This window comes from Tachypleus tridentatus, chromosome 1 (genome assembly GCF_004210375.1).
Source record: "Tachypleus tridentatus isolate NWPU-2018 chromosome 1, ASM421037v1, whole genome shotgun sequence".
In the NCBI taxonomy this organism is placed as follows: Eukaryota; Metazoa; Arthropoda; class Merostomata; order Xiphosura; family Limulidae; genus Tachypleus; species Tachypleus tridentatus.
The window spans coordinates 148,588,639-148,606,772 of NC_134825.1; the positions used below are offsets into that span (position 1 = coordinate 148,588,639).

General features: G+C 34.2%; 1 protein-coding gene across 1 annotated transcript; it reads left to right on the forward strand.

Moving 5' to 3' along the window:
- The first annotated feature begins 345 nt into the window (after positions 1 to 345).
- Positions 346 to 16,019, forward strand: LOC143226712 (uncharacterized). The gene is made up of 3 exons (XM_076458075.1): positions 346 to 989; positions 7,454 to 7,592; positions 13,663 to 16,019. The coding sequence occupies exons 1-3, from the start codon at positions 681 to 683 to the stop codon at positions 13,905 to 13,907; spliced, it is 693 nt and encodes a 230-aa protein (XP_076314190.1). The 5' UTR covers positions 346 to 680; the 3' UTR covers positions 13,908 to 16,019.
- The last annotated feature ends 2,115 nt before the right edge of the window (positions 16,020 to 18,134 follow it).

The window sequence follows — 18,134 nt, forward strand, 5'->3', positions numbered from 1 at the left end:
TAAAAGTTGATTACTTATTCTAGACTTCTGTGCATGCTCATCTATACAACAATCATAAAAACAATCAGACGAATATCCGGCTGTCGTTCACTTTCGGCTTGTGTCGGAAATGTGTAATGTAGGCAAGTTTTGATATCTAAAGCAATCAGAGTTTTTAGTTGATCACTGCTGCGGTTTTACGAGGCTGAACCCTGAGTAACAAAAATATCTACATTTCACTCAGGTTAATTAATTTTAGTGTTGCATCTGTGGCTAGTAATGTTAATGAGGTTTGGAGAGCGAGATCGACAATTTCCTGCAGTTTTAGGTGTACTAATCACGTTTTGTTCAGACCCAGTGGGCACGTGCACAGATTGAATACTTACTTTCACTGCGATTACAAAAGCTAAAGGCTAAACTTAGTTGGATTTACTGTATCTGAAGTTACATCTAGTGGTGTGTTGGGAGAAGTACTTAAATTTAATCAGAACCGCTCGAAATCGATCTGGCTATATCCGACAAAAATTATAGATATACTGTAGTACTGAGTTACATGCAAGGTATTAATCCGGCACGAAATCCATTTTCGTTTTGGGACTAACTAGCAAAGTTTATTTTCACTGTTTCTATAACGTTGGGTTACTTTCAACGATGGCTTATCTTGAGTGTAGGGCTCTTTGAGGCAAAACATCGTCACGGGAATGATTCAGCATTTTCATGTAGCTCTCTTTTTCGTCTGCAACTTTTCAAACTTGATGTTTTCCATCAGTTTGAAATCACAAAATTTTTCAAGTGACACCTTCCGAGTTGTTATATGGAATAAAACACAGAACTCTGCCTGGACCAATACGGTGATCAGCGCTGTTGCATGCGTTGCTGTCTGTGGCAGCACGAAGCAGTGTGTGGCTGTTAATATCGTTCCCCGAGGGGAAAGTCTTGAATGTAAGATCCTGAGCAGTTTAGGAGGAGACCTTATTGAACATCCAGGAGCCAAGATACTTGTGGCTGAGGTAAGGCAAGTTGTGTGATCTTTCCTCTAAAGAAATAGTGATAGTCCAGTGTGTTTATGTTAAATATTTTAAAAATTTAATACGACATACACATATTGTTTCTTGCAATACAAGATCCTCGTTTTGGGATTTTATTGTTTAGCATTCTAATAAAAACTGAAGTGTGGATAACAATATTAAAATTACATCTTTGGTTTAGGGTAGTATTCATATCAAAACAAAAGTGATGATACGTAAACTTGCAGTATTTCTATAAAACGAATGTCTGATCACAGTAAAACTACATTAAAAAAACTTCGATTATTATGCCAATTACAAAATATATTTATTCGATTTTATCCTTCCACTTATGAATATGTTGTATGTATATATTATACAAAGCTCGAAACACTTCATTAGAATAAACGACCAGGAATCACAGTACTTTACAATGATTAATTTTTGACGGCTCTGAGATTCAAAATGTGTTTTGAAATTTATTTTTCAAAACCGAAAACGCTAAGAATAGTTTAAAAACTACCTGGATGTTTTCAACTTACCTACTCAATTGCGTTTCCTCTCTCTAGTTGTATTACAATGGTCTAAGTAACGTTTAAGTTAATTGTTTGTTTGTATGTTTTGAATTTCGCGCAAAGCTACTCGAGGGCTATCTGCGCTAGCCGTCCCTAATTTAGCAGTGTAAGACTAGAGGGAAGGCAGCTAGTCATCACCACTCACTGCCAACTCTTGGGCTACTCTTTTATCAACGAATAGTGGGATTGCCCGTCACATTATAATCTCCCCACGGCTGAAAGGGCGAGCATGTTTGGTGCGATTGGGATTCGAACCCGCCACCCTCGGATTGCGAGTCGAACACCTTAACACGCTTGGCCATGTCGGGCCGTCGTTTTAGTCAATAAACTGCATCTCAAGACGGCCAGTATGGGTATCAAAACTTTTATTAAAATAAAGTAGAGAACAACGTTTCGACCTTCTTAAGTCGTATTCAGGTTAACAAAGAGAGTTTGCAAACCAAGAAAGTCGAAATGTTTTTCTCTACTTTATTTTAATAAAAGTTTTAATGCTAATACAACTCGTCTTGAAATACAATTTTACTTCAAGTGGGTTTCTCGTCATTACGAACAACTGCAATTTGTAAACACAATGGCATTGCACAAATAGCTCAGTGATGTCGAGAAAACCCACTTGTAGAGAAATATATATGCAAAAACGGCTCGTTTGGGTTGAGAAAATATTTTACGTAGAAGAGCGAACAACGTTTCGACCTTCTTCGGTCATCGTCAGGTTCACAAAGAAAGAAGGTAACTGACCGGAAGCTGACCACGTGTTAGGAAGGGATTGTGTAACTGAGTGTTGGAATGTAGAAGGCGGTGTTAGATGTTTGAATATATAATTTTATTTTATTATATTTAATATAGGTATAAAGGCGTTCCTTTATATTGGTTTATTTTGGGTTTAAGTTGTTGTATAAGTAAGGCTTCTTTAATTTTGCGTTTGTTTATGTTTGTTTCTTTATTTAGTATTTGAGTGTTTTCTATGGTTATGTTGTGTTTATTTGACTTGCAGTGTTCGAAAACGTGTGAAGGTGACTTTTTATGTTCTTTGAATCTGGTTTCCATTTTTCTACTTGTTTCTCCAATATAGAAGTCATGGTAGTTATCACATTGCATTTTATAAATAATGTTGGTGTGGTGTTTGTCAGTGTAGTTTTTACATTGTATAGACCTCAGTTTTGTGCCTGGTTTTTGAATAAATTTGGTATTAACTGGAATGCCATATTTGGTTACTAGTTTTTGCCAAATGTTTATTATTTGTCTGCTGATGTCGGGAATATATGGTATGCAGCAGTATATGATTTCGTGATTTTTTTGAAACGTGAGATATATTTACTTTTGTTGGTTGATTTTGCTTTCTGTCTAGGTGTGTGCATATAATGTTTTCTACGGTTTGTGGAGGAAACTTATTGATGCTGATGAAGTATTGTTTTATTTTGTCTACTTCATCGTTAATTTTATCTGGTGAGCATAGTTTTATGGCTGTGTTTATTTGGTTTCTTAGTATGTTGAGTTTTTGTTTTGTTTCATGTGCTGAGTCCCAAGAAATGTATAGTCCAGTATGAGTGATTTTTCGGTGGATTTCTGTTTTGAATTCTGTGTCGGTTCTTGTAATTTTGAGGTTAAGAAATGATATTTGATAGTTTTTTTTTCTTTTGACATGTGAAGGTAATGTTGGGATGTATAGAGTTACTGTGATTGAAAAAATTAAGTGTGTGTTCTGTAGATATGAATCCTGCAACCGTGTCGTCTACATATCTGTACCAATATAGTGGTGGATGTAATGCTGTGTTAATTGCTTATGTTTCAACTTGTGTCATAAAAATATTGGCTAGAACTGGTGATACTGGGTTGCCCATGCTTAGGCCATTTGTTTGTATATAATTGTGGTTGTTGAACATGAAGTTTGTCTTTATCGTGGTGAATTCTATGAGGGTTGTTAATTGGTTGCTGGGAATGTCTATAGTTGGGTTAGGGTCACGGATATAGAGTTCTAAGGCTATCTTGCAGGCTTCAGTGGTTGGAACTTCTGTAAAGAGGGATATAACATCGAAACTGGCCATTAAGGCTTTGTGATTAAGTTGATTTAGATTAGACTTGAAATTAAAAGAGTCTTTGATGAATGAGCTGGCTGATGTTACATATTTGGAGAATGCCCATGCTATGTATTTACCAAGATTGTAATTAAACGATTCATATGTGGACATTATTGGTCGTAATGGACAATCTGGTTTATGAGGTTTTGGGAATGCCGTATATTTGTGGTGTGCGTGAGTCGGTTTTACGTAGGTAGGAATAAAGTGTTTGTGAAATTGTGTTAGCTTTTTTCATTTTTAGTAGTAATTTGTTTAGTTGCGTCTCGTGTGTCTTTGTTGGATTTGTGTGTATTGGTTTAAATTTGTTCGGGTCTGATAGGATGTTCTTCATTTTTTGGATGTATTCATTCGTGTTCATTATGACTATGGCGTTACCTTTATTTGCTTTTAGAATTTTTATGTTTTTGTCTTGTTTTAGGTTTTTAATGGAATTAATGTCACTTTTTGTAAGATTGGTTTTTAGCTTTCTGTTCTGTGAAATTATGTTGATGGTTTTGTGAGAAAATTCTTTGAAAAAATCGTTTGAGATGTTGTTTTTAGGTGTTTCTGGAAAATATAATTTTTTTGTTCTTTTTCTGACAAAAGAAAGAAGACAACTTAGATAATTTTATTGACATCCAACAGCCAAACTTCCCAGGTAAAACTAAAAATAATAAACATTTGGCAAAAACTAGTAACCAAATATGACATTCCAGTTAATACCAAATTTATTTAAAAACCAGACACAAAACTGAGGTCTATACAATGTAAAAACTACACTGACAAACACCACACCAACATTATTTATAAAATACAATGTGATAACTGCCACGACTTCTATATTGGAGAAACAAGTAGAAAATGGAAACCAGATCCAAAGAACATAAAAAGTCACCTTCACACGTTTTCGAACACTGCAAGTCAAATAAACACAACATAACCATAGAAAACACTCAAATACTAAATAAAGAAACAAACATAAACAAACGCAAAATTAAAGAAGCCTTACTTATACAACAACTTAAACCCAAAATAAACCAATATAAAGGAACGCCTTTATACCTATATTAAATATAATAAAATAAAATTATATATTCAAACATCTAACACCGCCTTCTACATTCCAACACTCAGTTACACAATCCCTTCTAACACGTGGTCAGCTTCCGGTCAGTTACCTTCTTTCTTTGTGAACCTGACGATGACCGAAGAAGGTCGAAACGTTGTTCGCTCTTCTACGTAAAATATTTTCTCAACCCAAACGAGCCGTTTTTGCATATATATTACAAATAGCTGTATTTTATCTGCTGTTCTGTCAGCAAAATGTTCTTTATTATACAACTAAAGTTTAAATCGTTGTCGTCAAAAAGGTTTTAGCTTCCCATTGCACTTTCGGCTAACCAGAAGGGATCCGGTACTCTCTAGGCCTAGAAATTTAGCACTATATATAAATATAACAAAAGTGTGATATGACATATAGTACATAATGAAAGTGTATTAGAGATGTATAATTATGATCAACCTCGGATTAAGGCATGGGCTTACTGGGCTGAAGCCCAGAGCCTCACACTAATTAGAGGGCCTCAAGCTATGACTATAAATGCATTGCACGTAAAAGTTCCGTCTCGAGGGGGCCTCCATAAATTGAAAAGCCTAGGGCCAATAAAACCCTTAATCCGGCCTTGATTATGATGACCATGTTTAGCAAGAAAGGGAAAACAAAGTATTTAAATTGCCTGAAATTATTCTGTGAACTTTCTTTCTTTTCAAGATTTTTATACAGCTAAGTTATAAGTATTCATAGAAATAACGTGTTTCAAATATTAAGAATGACATTTTAGATTTGTTCTTCCGTTTCACAAGTTTTTTTTGTCGCTACTGCCAGTTACATTTACGTAGCGGTGTTGAGACGCCCTCGAGTAGCAGTAATTCGTAGGTGTTAGTTAGCGGCATTCTCACACGTGTTGTAATTTCTATTAATCTCTTGAGTGACTTACTTGATAAATATTCATGACGATAAGAACAAATTCAGGTCAAATTCAACAATCCGTGATTAAAAGATTTAGTAAACACGAGTATTTTTACTTTGAATGTTAATTTCGCAAATTGGATATATCTTAAGTACTTTTTCAACATGGGGAAATTTCGTTATAAGATGTGACTGACTGATTACTGAACGGTTTGGTCCACTCAAACAAAATTGTAAATGCTATAATAATTGTAACAGTTTAGTCAAGAGTAAGTATATTTGACATTTCATTTTAATTTCAATTATCAATATAATTGCTCAGAGTACTGGCTAATAACATTATGTATCAAAAAGAAACATCTTTACTACTAGTGAAAATGCACAGTTTAAGAGTAATTCAGCGATACTGATTCTAAAACTTTGTTGAAAATTGGTAATCACATCAAGTTTTTGAGTTTTAGTATATTTATTCAAAACATTCTGATATATTGTGAGGAAAATGTTCATTATGTAGTTTTTCCATTAGTGCATCAACATTTGTGGAGAAACACAAAATATGTTGTATTGAGAAGCAAGACTTTGATGGCGAATTCAGTAAATTTAAACTTATTTTTGGAATAATAATTCCAATGCTGTAAATAAGAGCCACGTAGTTCCCGGTGCTGCTTGGATAGAGACAAGTCACGAATCAGACTAATTAGGTTTTTTTTTTCTGTGATCAGAGGAACCACTTTATGTCCCAGGAATTGAAATACTAAATTAAGATGGTTCATTGTCTTCTTCACAAGGTAATGTTTCCGTTTCCTCATTTGCTAGTGGGTGTGGTACTGAAAGACCATCCTCATGAGGTACTAGTTTCATTGCAGATGCAATATTTGAATATTTAATGTATTACTTAGTTTTGCCCGAATATTCAGAAGCATTAGTCACGATAAATAGCTAATTAACTAGAAGGTATTTGGGCTCACGTCATCTCATGGGAACCATAAACGGTACACCTATTTTCTTATTATTCAACTACTCTGTCAAGCCAGATGTACAAACTCAGATGGAGCTCAATGGTTTTCTTGGTAACCAGTTTCGCACCCAAAATATTACCTTAAGTATAATATTTTTCCTTCATAAAACAGTAATGTTTCGAACTTTATTTGAACTGGAGGTAGTCCGTATTTCAAATGATTTTTTAAAAATATAAAATAATAAAATTGTTTATATTTACAGAACTATAATTTAAAACCTTGACAGAATTTGATTATATATCGGCAATGATGCTAGAGAGAAGATCAGACTTTGTTTTGATCGTGCGTGGAGCAAGGCAAAGTGACCAACTGAGTGAGTGAGAGGCTTCTGAAAGAAAGAGGTTTCTGACTCCTTTTTTATACTCATTCGAGGGACTTTTCGAATGTTTTAGGAAATTGAGCACGTAAGGGCTTCGGGAGGAGCAGGTGAGCGTGGAAATGAAGCAAAACTGGTATAATTCACTATTGTTATATTGAGATCAGATGACGTACATAAACAATATGTTTGCTATTTTACACCTATACAATACAGTTATTACATTATCCAAATGAATTAAATTTCACAGCGTAATTATACTGCACTGAGTTGATTGCATGGTATTTCGCACAGTGCTGATAAAGTATTGAGATATTACAACAACTCAAAATCCAGAAGTGAATGACAAATTCTGACTACATTTTTGAAATCATTACCATCAAATTTCACTGAATCACTTGGATTTTCTACAATTACAATATTTTGGTGTCAAAGTGTAAATTTTGGTATCAACCAGGTTAACTTACAAGTGTTTTTAAAAGTTTTTGTATGTAAGGATAACCGTAAAAGACATCGTTTTTATCTTTGAAGAAATATATCAAGACTTGTGCAACTGCTACCTGTGAAAACAACGCCACCTGTCGGGATATCCAGCCTGAAATGAAGGATTTGTTAAAAGCCTTTAGTTGTGTTTGTCCATGTGGATATTGTGGCGTTTACTGCGAAAAACGTAAGCTGAAATTGAGTTTTTGCTTACTGTTCATAATTCTCTACTTTATACCAAACACACGTAAATTATTTATAACAATAACGCTTTTTCTTTACTTCAACTTGAAATTAATTTTAGCGTCTGTTATCTGTAATATCGCTAACTTTAATTAAAAACACAAAACAATATTTGCCATAATAATAATACGTAAGAATCAAGGAGGCAGAATCGTAGACAGCAAAATAAGACCTTTATTAAAGACAAATGAGTTATATACATTTAATCAAAATGAAAGTAACCGATAAAAGTTATGCTGAACAATATACATTTCTATTAACCACCCAAAATAACAGTTATCGTTATAACTAATAACAAATTTTGCCTTATACCTTAATCAATAACGTTAATTAACAACATATACCTTCCACCTCAGTTAAAATGGTTATTGTTTAAACGTTTACCATAGTATACAAAATGTATGAAATAAACTCCTAGAGTTCTAGTTTCTAAGCGTTTTACCTCAATAACTGATAATTACTTGAACTAACTACGGTTGGATGATAAAAGACAGACTGTTATGAAGGATGGCGATGTTAATACAGCCACATATTTTCACTCTGTGCACAGGTAGAATACTTACTAAACAAAAGTAGGAGTAAGAATACACCTGTCTTGCCCAATACTTACTAAACAAAAGTAGGAGTAAGAATACACCTCTCTTGCCCATTAACTATGCACTTTATGGACAAAAATTCTATTAACTCAGAAAAACGCTCAGTTTAATTTCGCTACGACATTTAATTATCGAATTAGAATTTAAATATTTCAGACGAATTTGACTAAAACAAGATATAAGAACACCATATTTACGTTATTGCACCCTTGTAGTAACTTTCTGCTTTTAAGGAGAAAAGAAACTTTGAAAAATAGGAACACAATTTACCCTATACAATCAAGCTTTGATTCTCTTTCATTATTTTATAGTAGTTAATATTTTATCGTCTCTAGTATACCGTAATACTTCGTACTCTAAACCAGGCCACGTGAATGTTTATCTTAAGAGGTTTCCACCTATTCTAGGTCGTCCCTCTCTCGTTCTTAAACTTGTTTCTCATGTTTTGTCGACTTAGTAACGCGTGGCTAAAAATGCATTTTGCAGCTTTGACATTACACGTATTTCACCTTTTTGGCAAGTTTGCAGTTCAATAATTCATTAAATGTGAAATGCTTAATCACGTTAGTTAATCTGATTTATTAATTTGATCAGGCTACAATGATTTTTCAAGTATTTACAGTAAGCCAACGGAGATCGGATATTAATCGTTGTTTTGGTTAGTAGTCTATACGATTATCGAGTTTAATTATTAATTAATAAGTGGGAGAACTCAGTTGAATAGATGACACACCAGACACTATAAGGTTCAGGATCGGACATTACCAACAGAGAAATAGTTCTTTTCAGGAAATTGAAATGAATGAAATTGATTAGTAATTAGCATTTAATTTTACATAAATTAACGTGACTGTATATCATCCTTAACGTGAGAACCGCAGTACCCCCAGGTTCACAGTTTTCCTGCAGAGTGATCAATTCGGACCCATTTTGTTTCAAGGATACCAAGTTATAGAATCAAGACATAAAGAGCGCACAGCAACTTTATTAACGTATACTAACCACAGTTACAAAATACAAGACAAAATAAAACGGGGTAAAAGAGAAAGCTGGACTAGTAAGAGAGCGAACAGAAGTAAAACTTTACAGAACTTTTTCTCACCAGTCCAGTATTTTACTCTTTCACAAGGAACAAAACAAACTGTAAAATTTAAAACGAAGACAAAACCAAAACCAAAGATAAAAAGTGAAACAAGAAACGATTAAAGTGAAAACAATGTGAAAATCACGTCGTATTAAATGATCTAAACCATAAAATAAAAGCCTAACAAGATTTCTAAGTGTATTGAAAATTTAATAATGAAAAATCTGCTAAAAAAAGGAAAACTTGATTTTTAATACCTATAAGTACAATAATATTAAACAAACCGAGGTTGCACACACTATTTTTAATCACGTGATCTTCGTTCTTTCAAACTAAGATGAAAGGGCAAGGAAATTCCCAACTTGGTAACAGTTCGCAAACAGAAAAAACAAACGGTTTTCTGTTTTGAAACATTACGAGCTATTTGGCCCGTCACACCAAACATGCTCGTTTTTTCAGCCATGGGGACTCATTTTTACGCAACGGAAGACGAACTGTGAATCCTATATATCCACAGAGTCATTTCTTGATCCAACATATTCGATGTGATCTTATGCACGGAAAATACGTAAACAAGATTTAATGTTGTTTCAGTGGCAGACGTTTACTCTTCAATCTAAAAAACAAAACCAAACAAGATTATTACAGTACACGCTAAATGTCAAAGTTCATAATACATAACTACGAACGATAGTTCATTCTCATATAAGCTTTCTATTGAGCCCATTTAATTTTGTTTTTTTTGGTAGCCATGAAACTCGTACTGGCTAAATCGTGTCTAGTATTTGCGTGTTCAGAAGTCAGATTATCATTCTCACTCTAACTACTTGTATTCCTTTTATTGTTAGATTATCGCATGTTTTTATTTGTTTGTGGAGAATAAATTGGTTGTTAGAATTTAGTTGCTTGCGAGTGAGCTTTGATATTTTGTAACTGAACCTTTTATTAATAACATGACTGCGCGTAGAATAGAGCCTCGCTAACAGAGGCCTGGCATGACTCGCAATTTGCGGATCTTGGATTTAAATCCCTGTCATCTAACATGCTTGCTCTTTTAGTTGTGAGGGCGTTATAACGTGATAATTAATTCCCTGTTTGTTGGTAAAAGAGTAGCTCAAAAGTCGGCGATAAGTGGTGCTGTTTAGTTGCCTTCCTTCTGGTCTGTTACTACTAAATTAGGGACGGCTAGTACAGATAGTCTTCGCGTAGTTTTGCGCAAAAATTGAAAACAAAGAGGAGTCGATGGCTATAATTTCAACGATACAAGTATCTAAAAGAAGAAAAGTGTTCAAAAAACTGTAGGATTTAATTTGCTAGAGACAGAAATGTTTAGGTTCTCTCCTTTAAAATAGGTTCTTATTAAGCACGAAGTTACCCCAAGGGTTTCTAGCAGTATAATTCCGTAGACATATTGCTAATTTACTAGGGGCCATATCTTTGGTTTGTTTTGAATTTTGCGCAAAGATAAACGAGGGCTGTCTGTACTAGTTGTCCCTAATTTAGCAATGAAAGACTTGAGAGAAGGCAGCTAGTCGTCATTAACCATCGCTAATTCTTGTGCTACTATTTGACCAACGAAAAGTGGGTCTGACAGTAACCTTATAATGCCTCCACGGTGGGACGGGAATAAGAATCCGCGATCCTCAGATTGCGAGTCTAGAGCCTTAACCATGTGGCTAATGTCAGGCCGGCGCCATATGAAAAAAATTAGGAAAATAAAATCTAAATACTATGGACAATAGATAATGAATTGGTTTGCACTGTGTATTGAAAATAACGAATACGGTATACACAAAGTTATTTAGAATATTGCAAGGTGGGGCTATGGCCTGGCATGGCCAAGCGCGTAAGGCGTGCGACTCGTAATCCGAGGGTCGCCGGTTCGCGCCCGCGTCGCGCTAAACATGATCGCCCTCCCAGCCGTGGGGGCGTTATAATGTGACGGTCAATCCCACTATTCGCTGGTACAAGAGTAGCCCAAGAGTTGGCGGTGGGTGGTGATGACTAGCTGCCTTCCCTCTAGTCTTACACTGCTAAATTAGGGACGACTCGGTGCAGTGGGCTAACAACCTACTCACTTAAATACTTGTTGAAGTATCCGCAAGCGATTGCGGCCCTATGTTCCTAGACGGAATCTAATGGTGATAACTAACTAACTAAGGTGGGTCTATAGCTTTTTTGGATTTAAATAAATCTCACATTTGTAACATATGTATATGAACTTGTAAAAATTATGGGATTATACCTGTCATTAAATTGAATGTAAAAGTATGGGATGATTTTTCTTAACTGGAAGAATGTTCTGATTGGCTAGATTTGTTTGTACTAGATAACTATGGCTTTAATATATTTTATATCCTAAATATAAAGTGTTGCTTATGGTGCTGAAATCTTTGATTAGTGTGAGAAAGACTATGAGGATTGTTACTGTCCCAAATCAATCTTCAAGTACGTATCATGATTCTATATTTGTGTTATGATTTGTAGCTTATACAGTGAACCAAATCTAATTCTAACTAGTGGCTTATTTTTAGTACCAGACACTAATTAGCTAATATCCTATGTTTCAACTGATAATTTGATGCTTTCTTAGAGGAAAATATACTCAGTGGCCATTTTATTGGGTATATTTGCTCTTCAAATAGCCAAACAGCGAATCATTTGGCTGCAACTCAATATATAAAGCATACAGAGATGGTCGTGAGGTTCAGTTGTTGCTCGACCATACATTAATATGGGGAATATGCGTGATTTAAGCGACTTTGACCGTGGAATGATGTTTGGTGCCAGATGTGGTGGTTCCATCATCTCAGAAACTGCTGGCCTCCTAGGATTTTCACGCACTACAGTCTTTAGAGTTTACAGAGAATGGCGTGCAAAAAAATCCAGTAAACGGCAGTTATGTGGGTGAAAACACGTTATTAATTAGAGAGGTCAGAGGAGAATGGTCAGACTGTTCAAACTAACAGAAAGTGTGCAGAGGGACATTCTTTGAACGAACAACGCGTCAACCTTGAAGCTGATGAGCTACAGCAACAAAAGACCATGCTAGGTTCCACTTCTGTCAGCTGAAAACAGGAAGATGAGGCTACATTGGGCATGAGATCACCAAAACCGGATGACTGGAGATTGGAAAAAAGGTCGCCTGCTCTGACGAATCTCGATTTCGGTTGCGACTTGCAAATGGTAGGTTCAGAATTTGGTGTAAACAACATGAATCCATAGATCTACTCTGTCTTGTGTCAACGGTACAGACTGTTGCTGGTGGTGTAATGGTGTGGGAAATGTTTTCTGGGCACACATTAGACCCTTTAATACCAATTGAGCATCATTTGAGTTCCACAGCGTACTTGCGCATTGTTGCTAACTATGTGTCTCCCCTCATAGCCGTAGTCTATCCGCTTTCCAATGGATATTTCCAACACTGTTGATAGTGATTTCAGTGTACTCTAATGGCCTGTACAGTCCCCATATTTTGATCCAATAGAGTACCTTTGGGATGAGGTGGAACGGGAGGTTCGTAGCATGAATGTGTGGCCGACAAGTATGCAGGAACTGCGTGATGTTATTGAGTCAGCATGGACAAAAAACACCAAGGAATGTTTCCAGCATTTTGTTGAAACCATGCCGCAGATAATTCAGGCTATTCTGAAGGCAAAACGTGCTTCTAACTGGTATTAGATAGGTGTACTTAATAAAGTGGCTACTGAGTGTATGTAGTAGAAGGAGCCGGGTTTCGGTTATGGGCCTTCTTGTTAGAACGTTAAGTGTGTCATTCACTTTTCCTAGCTCTGTAACTTTGAAACAAAAAATTGCTTCACCAGAGCAGCTAAGAGGTATTGGGTCATTCACATTTTGTGAGGTTTGTTTGATTTATCATTTCTTTCCTTTTGCGAGAATTTTTTTTATTCACTGTGACCACAAATTTTGGGTTATCGCCTTCAGTAAGAACTTCACAGGAGTGTTTCTGTTTCTCATATAAGTTAAGAAAACATTAATCTGGCTACGTTAAGGGTTTTGACAACTCCTGGTGTGGTTTCAGTTTTCTTATGTAATTTTTCTAAGTTATTTCTTATTGTTTAGTCAGGTTATTTTATATTATTTTTGGGAGTAAAGGTCACAGGTGGGTTTCTGGTCAGATTTTGACAATTTTTGTCATTTAAAGAAGAAGAATCGTGAGATTATTAGTAATTTTAAACTTGTATCAATTTTAATTCATCATTCAAGCATTCTGAAAAACGACCACTAATACGTTTAATCCTTCATACTTTATTGACTGAATTTCAGAATAATTTTGTGTTAAAATGAGCTGCATAAGTGTTTTTGTCTTACAGTAAATTACTGGTCTCAACGTGGAGTAGCTATTGCAGAGCACAATATCCCATTTCCCAGCTATATCCAGTTCGATGGCTCTACAGATGCCTGCATAGAAGTATGTCTTCACACTCCTGGTTGCCAGTCTGCCGATTTTTCCACCAAGGACTCTACCTGCCTTCTGAACGACGTCAACCGGGATATGGAGGAGCTATCCAACTTTAAAGGATTCATATATCTGGAGCCTTCCTGCATCTGTAATTGATGTATGGCACCCATCAACTAATTTTTAGAGCAGTTACAGTTATGTGCTCATATATGTATAGGAGTTTGCAGTTAAAATAACATATTAATAAAACTGGACGTACGTTACTATTAGACTGACCAAAATTTAAAATTCAACAAGTCAACCAGCGGCTAGGACTGTATGTAAATTTAACAGTTTTTAAGTGTCTGTAAATTTGTATTTTTAATAGGAATCAATAGCTAATTTTTCACAGTTAAATAAATTTAGCAGGTATTCAGTTTACGTATCTGACTAACCACCTAGCAGATATTCCTGATTTAGATAACTTAGCAAATTTACTAGGCTAATCAATCAGTTATCTTACGTATATTATGAATGTTTAGATTAATCAGTGAGTAAGATGAAATAAACTAGAAAGTAAGTTATCTTACCACTATTAGTTACTAAGTTGTTCTAGAATGCTTTAACAGATGTATTAGACTAACATATAGTCAATATATATGGATTAGCTTATTTATTCGGTTAAGTAAATAATAACTGTGAATGTAAATGAATAAATTTATTAACAAACGAGTTTTTGACACAGATATATAAGGTTACACAAAGTAGCATGTCTTTATAGACCAACGAATTATCGAGATCAAACTAATGGTTAAGAGTATACAGGCTAGCAAATCCATCCTGCTTGTCTAAATCAAACTAGTAAAAATTGGTGATCATATATTGCAATTTGATAAATGGGTAAATCGAGATTGTTTAATGTATTTAACCAGTCAAACACCAGTTATGTTTACAGAGGTTAACACTCAGATTTATTAAACTTACATAGTTAACCAAGAATTATGTATATTTCGGTTACTAAATTCGTGTGTTGTTGCATCTTGGCTAATCAGGTCTAAACGGATCACTAAGTTTATAAAAGTCACCCAACAGTTATGTTAGTGGATACTTATTTATAAGTTTAACCAAGCATTAATTATTTAAAGGTTATAGAATGAAACCATGCTACTAAATATTAAGTCTGCATGTTTGTGTGAGGTTAAAGAGCAGATAAAAGTATATGGTTACAAAATTAAAACAGTCATCAGATAGCGTTTTTATAGAGTCAGTCGAAAGTTAGTTGTGTATATTTATATATACAGTTAATGGACTTAGTGTCACTAAGACTGGCTGATTTTAACTTAATTTATTTGTTACTGTTAATAATTAGCCGCTGACTCCTATACACTTAAAACAAACAACAGCAGAGAAAACAAAACACCCTGCAACACCTACCCAATATCTGATTGTCAGATTTTAAAATTGTTATGTTTATACTGTTGAAAACACAGACTTACCGCTTTTGTAAAGCAATTACAATTTCTACACAGCAATGAAAAGCCTAACAATAATACACTTATTTTAATAGAATATTAACATAGTTGCTTATAAAATACTTTTTCGTCGACCTATGCACTTTTTAGATGAAAGTTTGATTAATCACCAGGCCACGCTGCTTGCTCATTAAATTATTTAAGTAGATAGATAATTAATTAGTAAAGTTTTTAAATAATCGATAGACCATTGCTTATTTATTACATTCCTTTAGAGGAAGATAATTAATTAGACAAGTTTTTAAATAATCGCTTGACCACATTGCTTCTTTATTAGATTCCTTTAGTAGGTACGTAATTAATTGGTCAAGTTTTCCAAATAACAACTGGACAACAATGCTTGTTTATTATATTATATTCGGTGTAAAAAATTAATAAGATAAATATTCAGCTGATCGCCAGATCACATTGCATATCTATTAGATCATAACATAATTAATTTACCAATTCATAGTCTTTTCATATAAACTTCCAACATTTCTAGATTTTTATCATGAGAAACACAATAATAAAGTTTTCAGCTTCTTTGCCCACATTATAATCACCAAAAGATTTAAAGCTTCTTGCTAAACTAAATTAATTAACACAATTCCGTGAATGTTTTACAAAACTTAATAATTTCTAGACACTAATAAGAGGTTAAATGTCAGTTCTAAGAATTTTTACGTTGTAGTTGTTCTATTCATTATCAGTATTCCGAAAAATAAACATTTACAGGTAAATCTGAAATATCTCTTAATAAAGAACATTAAATCCCGAACAGTTGTAATTTTATAATGATTTATAAAACTGGGGTTTTTATGGGCATAACACAACACAAACTGTGTACTTTGTAAACATTTCTATCTAATATATGTTTAGACCACCTTTCTCTATGATGATCGCATGGATTTAGTTCGACATAGGTTCCACAAAATGCAAGAAGATGATTGGTCATCGTAGAGTTTAGTTTGCAACTGGTTTACAGATTCCGGGCAGTAGTTACGACGGTGAATGTGATATTCAAAGTCATTACAAAAAAAATACTTAATTGAACTTAACTTTGGTCATTGTACTGGCCAAGGAAGACGATCAAAATGCTATTATATTTTTCATATCAGTTTTAAACGGTTTGAGCATTAGGGTAGAAATGTAGCTCTGTGACAAGGAACAGTTTGACCCCGAAGAAGAAAAGTCTATCTTTCGCAAGGGTTCGGGTTAGAGGGTATCGTATAATTGTGTTATGTTGACTTCTTGAAAATGAGTGTCTTTTTAATATCCTAATTGTTAATTGTATACACTCTGGGTGTTATTATCTGAGGTAAAAGAATAAAAGACCTTAACCCCCTTCCACAATAACGTTTTCCACCCCGTAACTTCATTTCGAAGACCTGTCACTGTCGAAACAATACTAGCATAACCAATTGTCTCACGTGGACTTACCTCTGTTTTTACTTTACGTCTGCAAAGAACAATAAAAGAAAGAAAGGCATCACAGTAAATTAACACTTTTCACTAATTCCTTATTCACAGTTTACATTCTAAGCACCATCGAAAATATAGTTTATTACTTGTATACAGTAAATTACAACTTTTCAGTAATTATTTGTTCACAGTTTACATTCTAAACACCATCGAGGGTATGGTTTACTACTTATATGCAGCAAATTACAACTTTTGAGAAATTCTTTGTTCACAGTTTATATTCTGAACACTATCGAGGGTATGGTTTACAACTTGTATGCTATAAATTACAACTTTTAAGTAATTTTTTGTTCACAGTTTATATTCTAAGCACCATCGAGGGTATGGTTTACTACTTGTATATAGTAAATTACAGCTTTTCATTTATTCTTTGTTCACAGTTTTCATTCTAAACACAATCGAGGGTACGGTTTACTATTTGTATATAATAAATTACAACATTTCAGTAATTCTTTGTTCACAGTTTACATTCTAAGAAACATCGAGGGTACGGTTTACTACTTGTATTTAGTAAATACAACTTTTCAGTAATTCGTTTTTCACAGTTTACATTCTAAGCACCGTCGACGGTACGGTTCTCTATTTGTATATACTAAATTACAACTATTCATTAATTATTTGTTCACAGTTTACATTCTAAACACCATCGAGGGTATGGTTTACTACTTATATGCAGCAAATTACAACTTTTGAGAAATTCTTTGTTCACAGTTTACATTCTAAGCACCATCGAGGGTACGGTTTACTACTTGTTTTTGTAAATTAGAACTTTTCAGTAATTCTTTGTTCACAGTTTATATTCTGAACACCATCGAAAGTACGGTATACTATTTGTATATAATAAATTACAACATTTCAGTAATTCTTTGTTCACAGTTTACATTCTAAGCACCATCGAGGGTATGGTTTACTACTTGTATATACTAAATTACAACATTTCAGTAATTCTTTGTTCACAGTTTACATTCTAAGCACCATCGAGGGTATGGTTTACTACTTGTATATAGTAAATTACAACTTTTCATTTATTCTTTGTTCACAGTTTACATTCTAAGCACCATCGAGGGTACGGTTTACTACTTGTTTTTGTAAATTAGAACTTTTCAGTAATTCTTTGTTCACAGTTTATATTCTGAACACCATCGAAAGTACGGTTTACTATTTGTATATAATAAATTACAACATTTCAGTAATTCTTTGTTCACAGTTTACATTCTAAGCACCATCGAGGGTATGGTTTACTACTTGTATATACTAAATTACAACATTTCAGTAATTCTTTGTTCACAGTTTACATTCTAAGCACCATCGAGGGTATGGTTTACTACTTGTATATAGTAAATTACAACTTTTCATTTATTCTTTGTTCACAGTTTTCATCGAGGGTAAAACACCATCGAGGTTACGG

Excerpts from the sequence above, each read along its gene's own strand:
- LOC143226712 (XM_076458075.1), top strand. The coding sequence starts at position 681 with ATGATTCAGCATTTTCATGTAGCTCTCTTTTTCGTCTGCAACTTTTCA. Across the intron at positions 990-7,453 it reads CCAAGATACTTGTGGCTGAG|AAATATATCAAGACTTGTGC; the intron begins GTAAGGCAAGTT and ends TTATCTTTGAAG. Across the intron at positions 7,593-13,662 it reads TGGCGTTTACTGCGAAAAAC|TAAATTACTGGTCTCAACGT; the intron begins GTAAGCTGAAAT and ends TTTGTCTTACAG.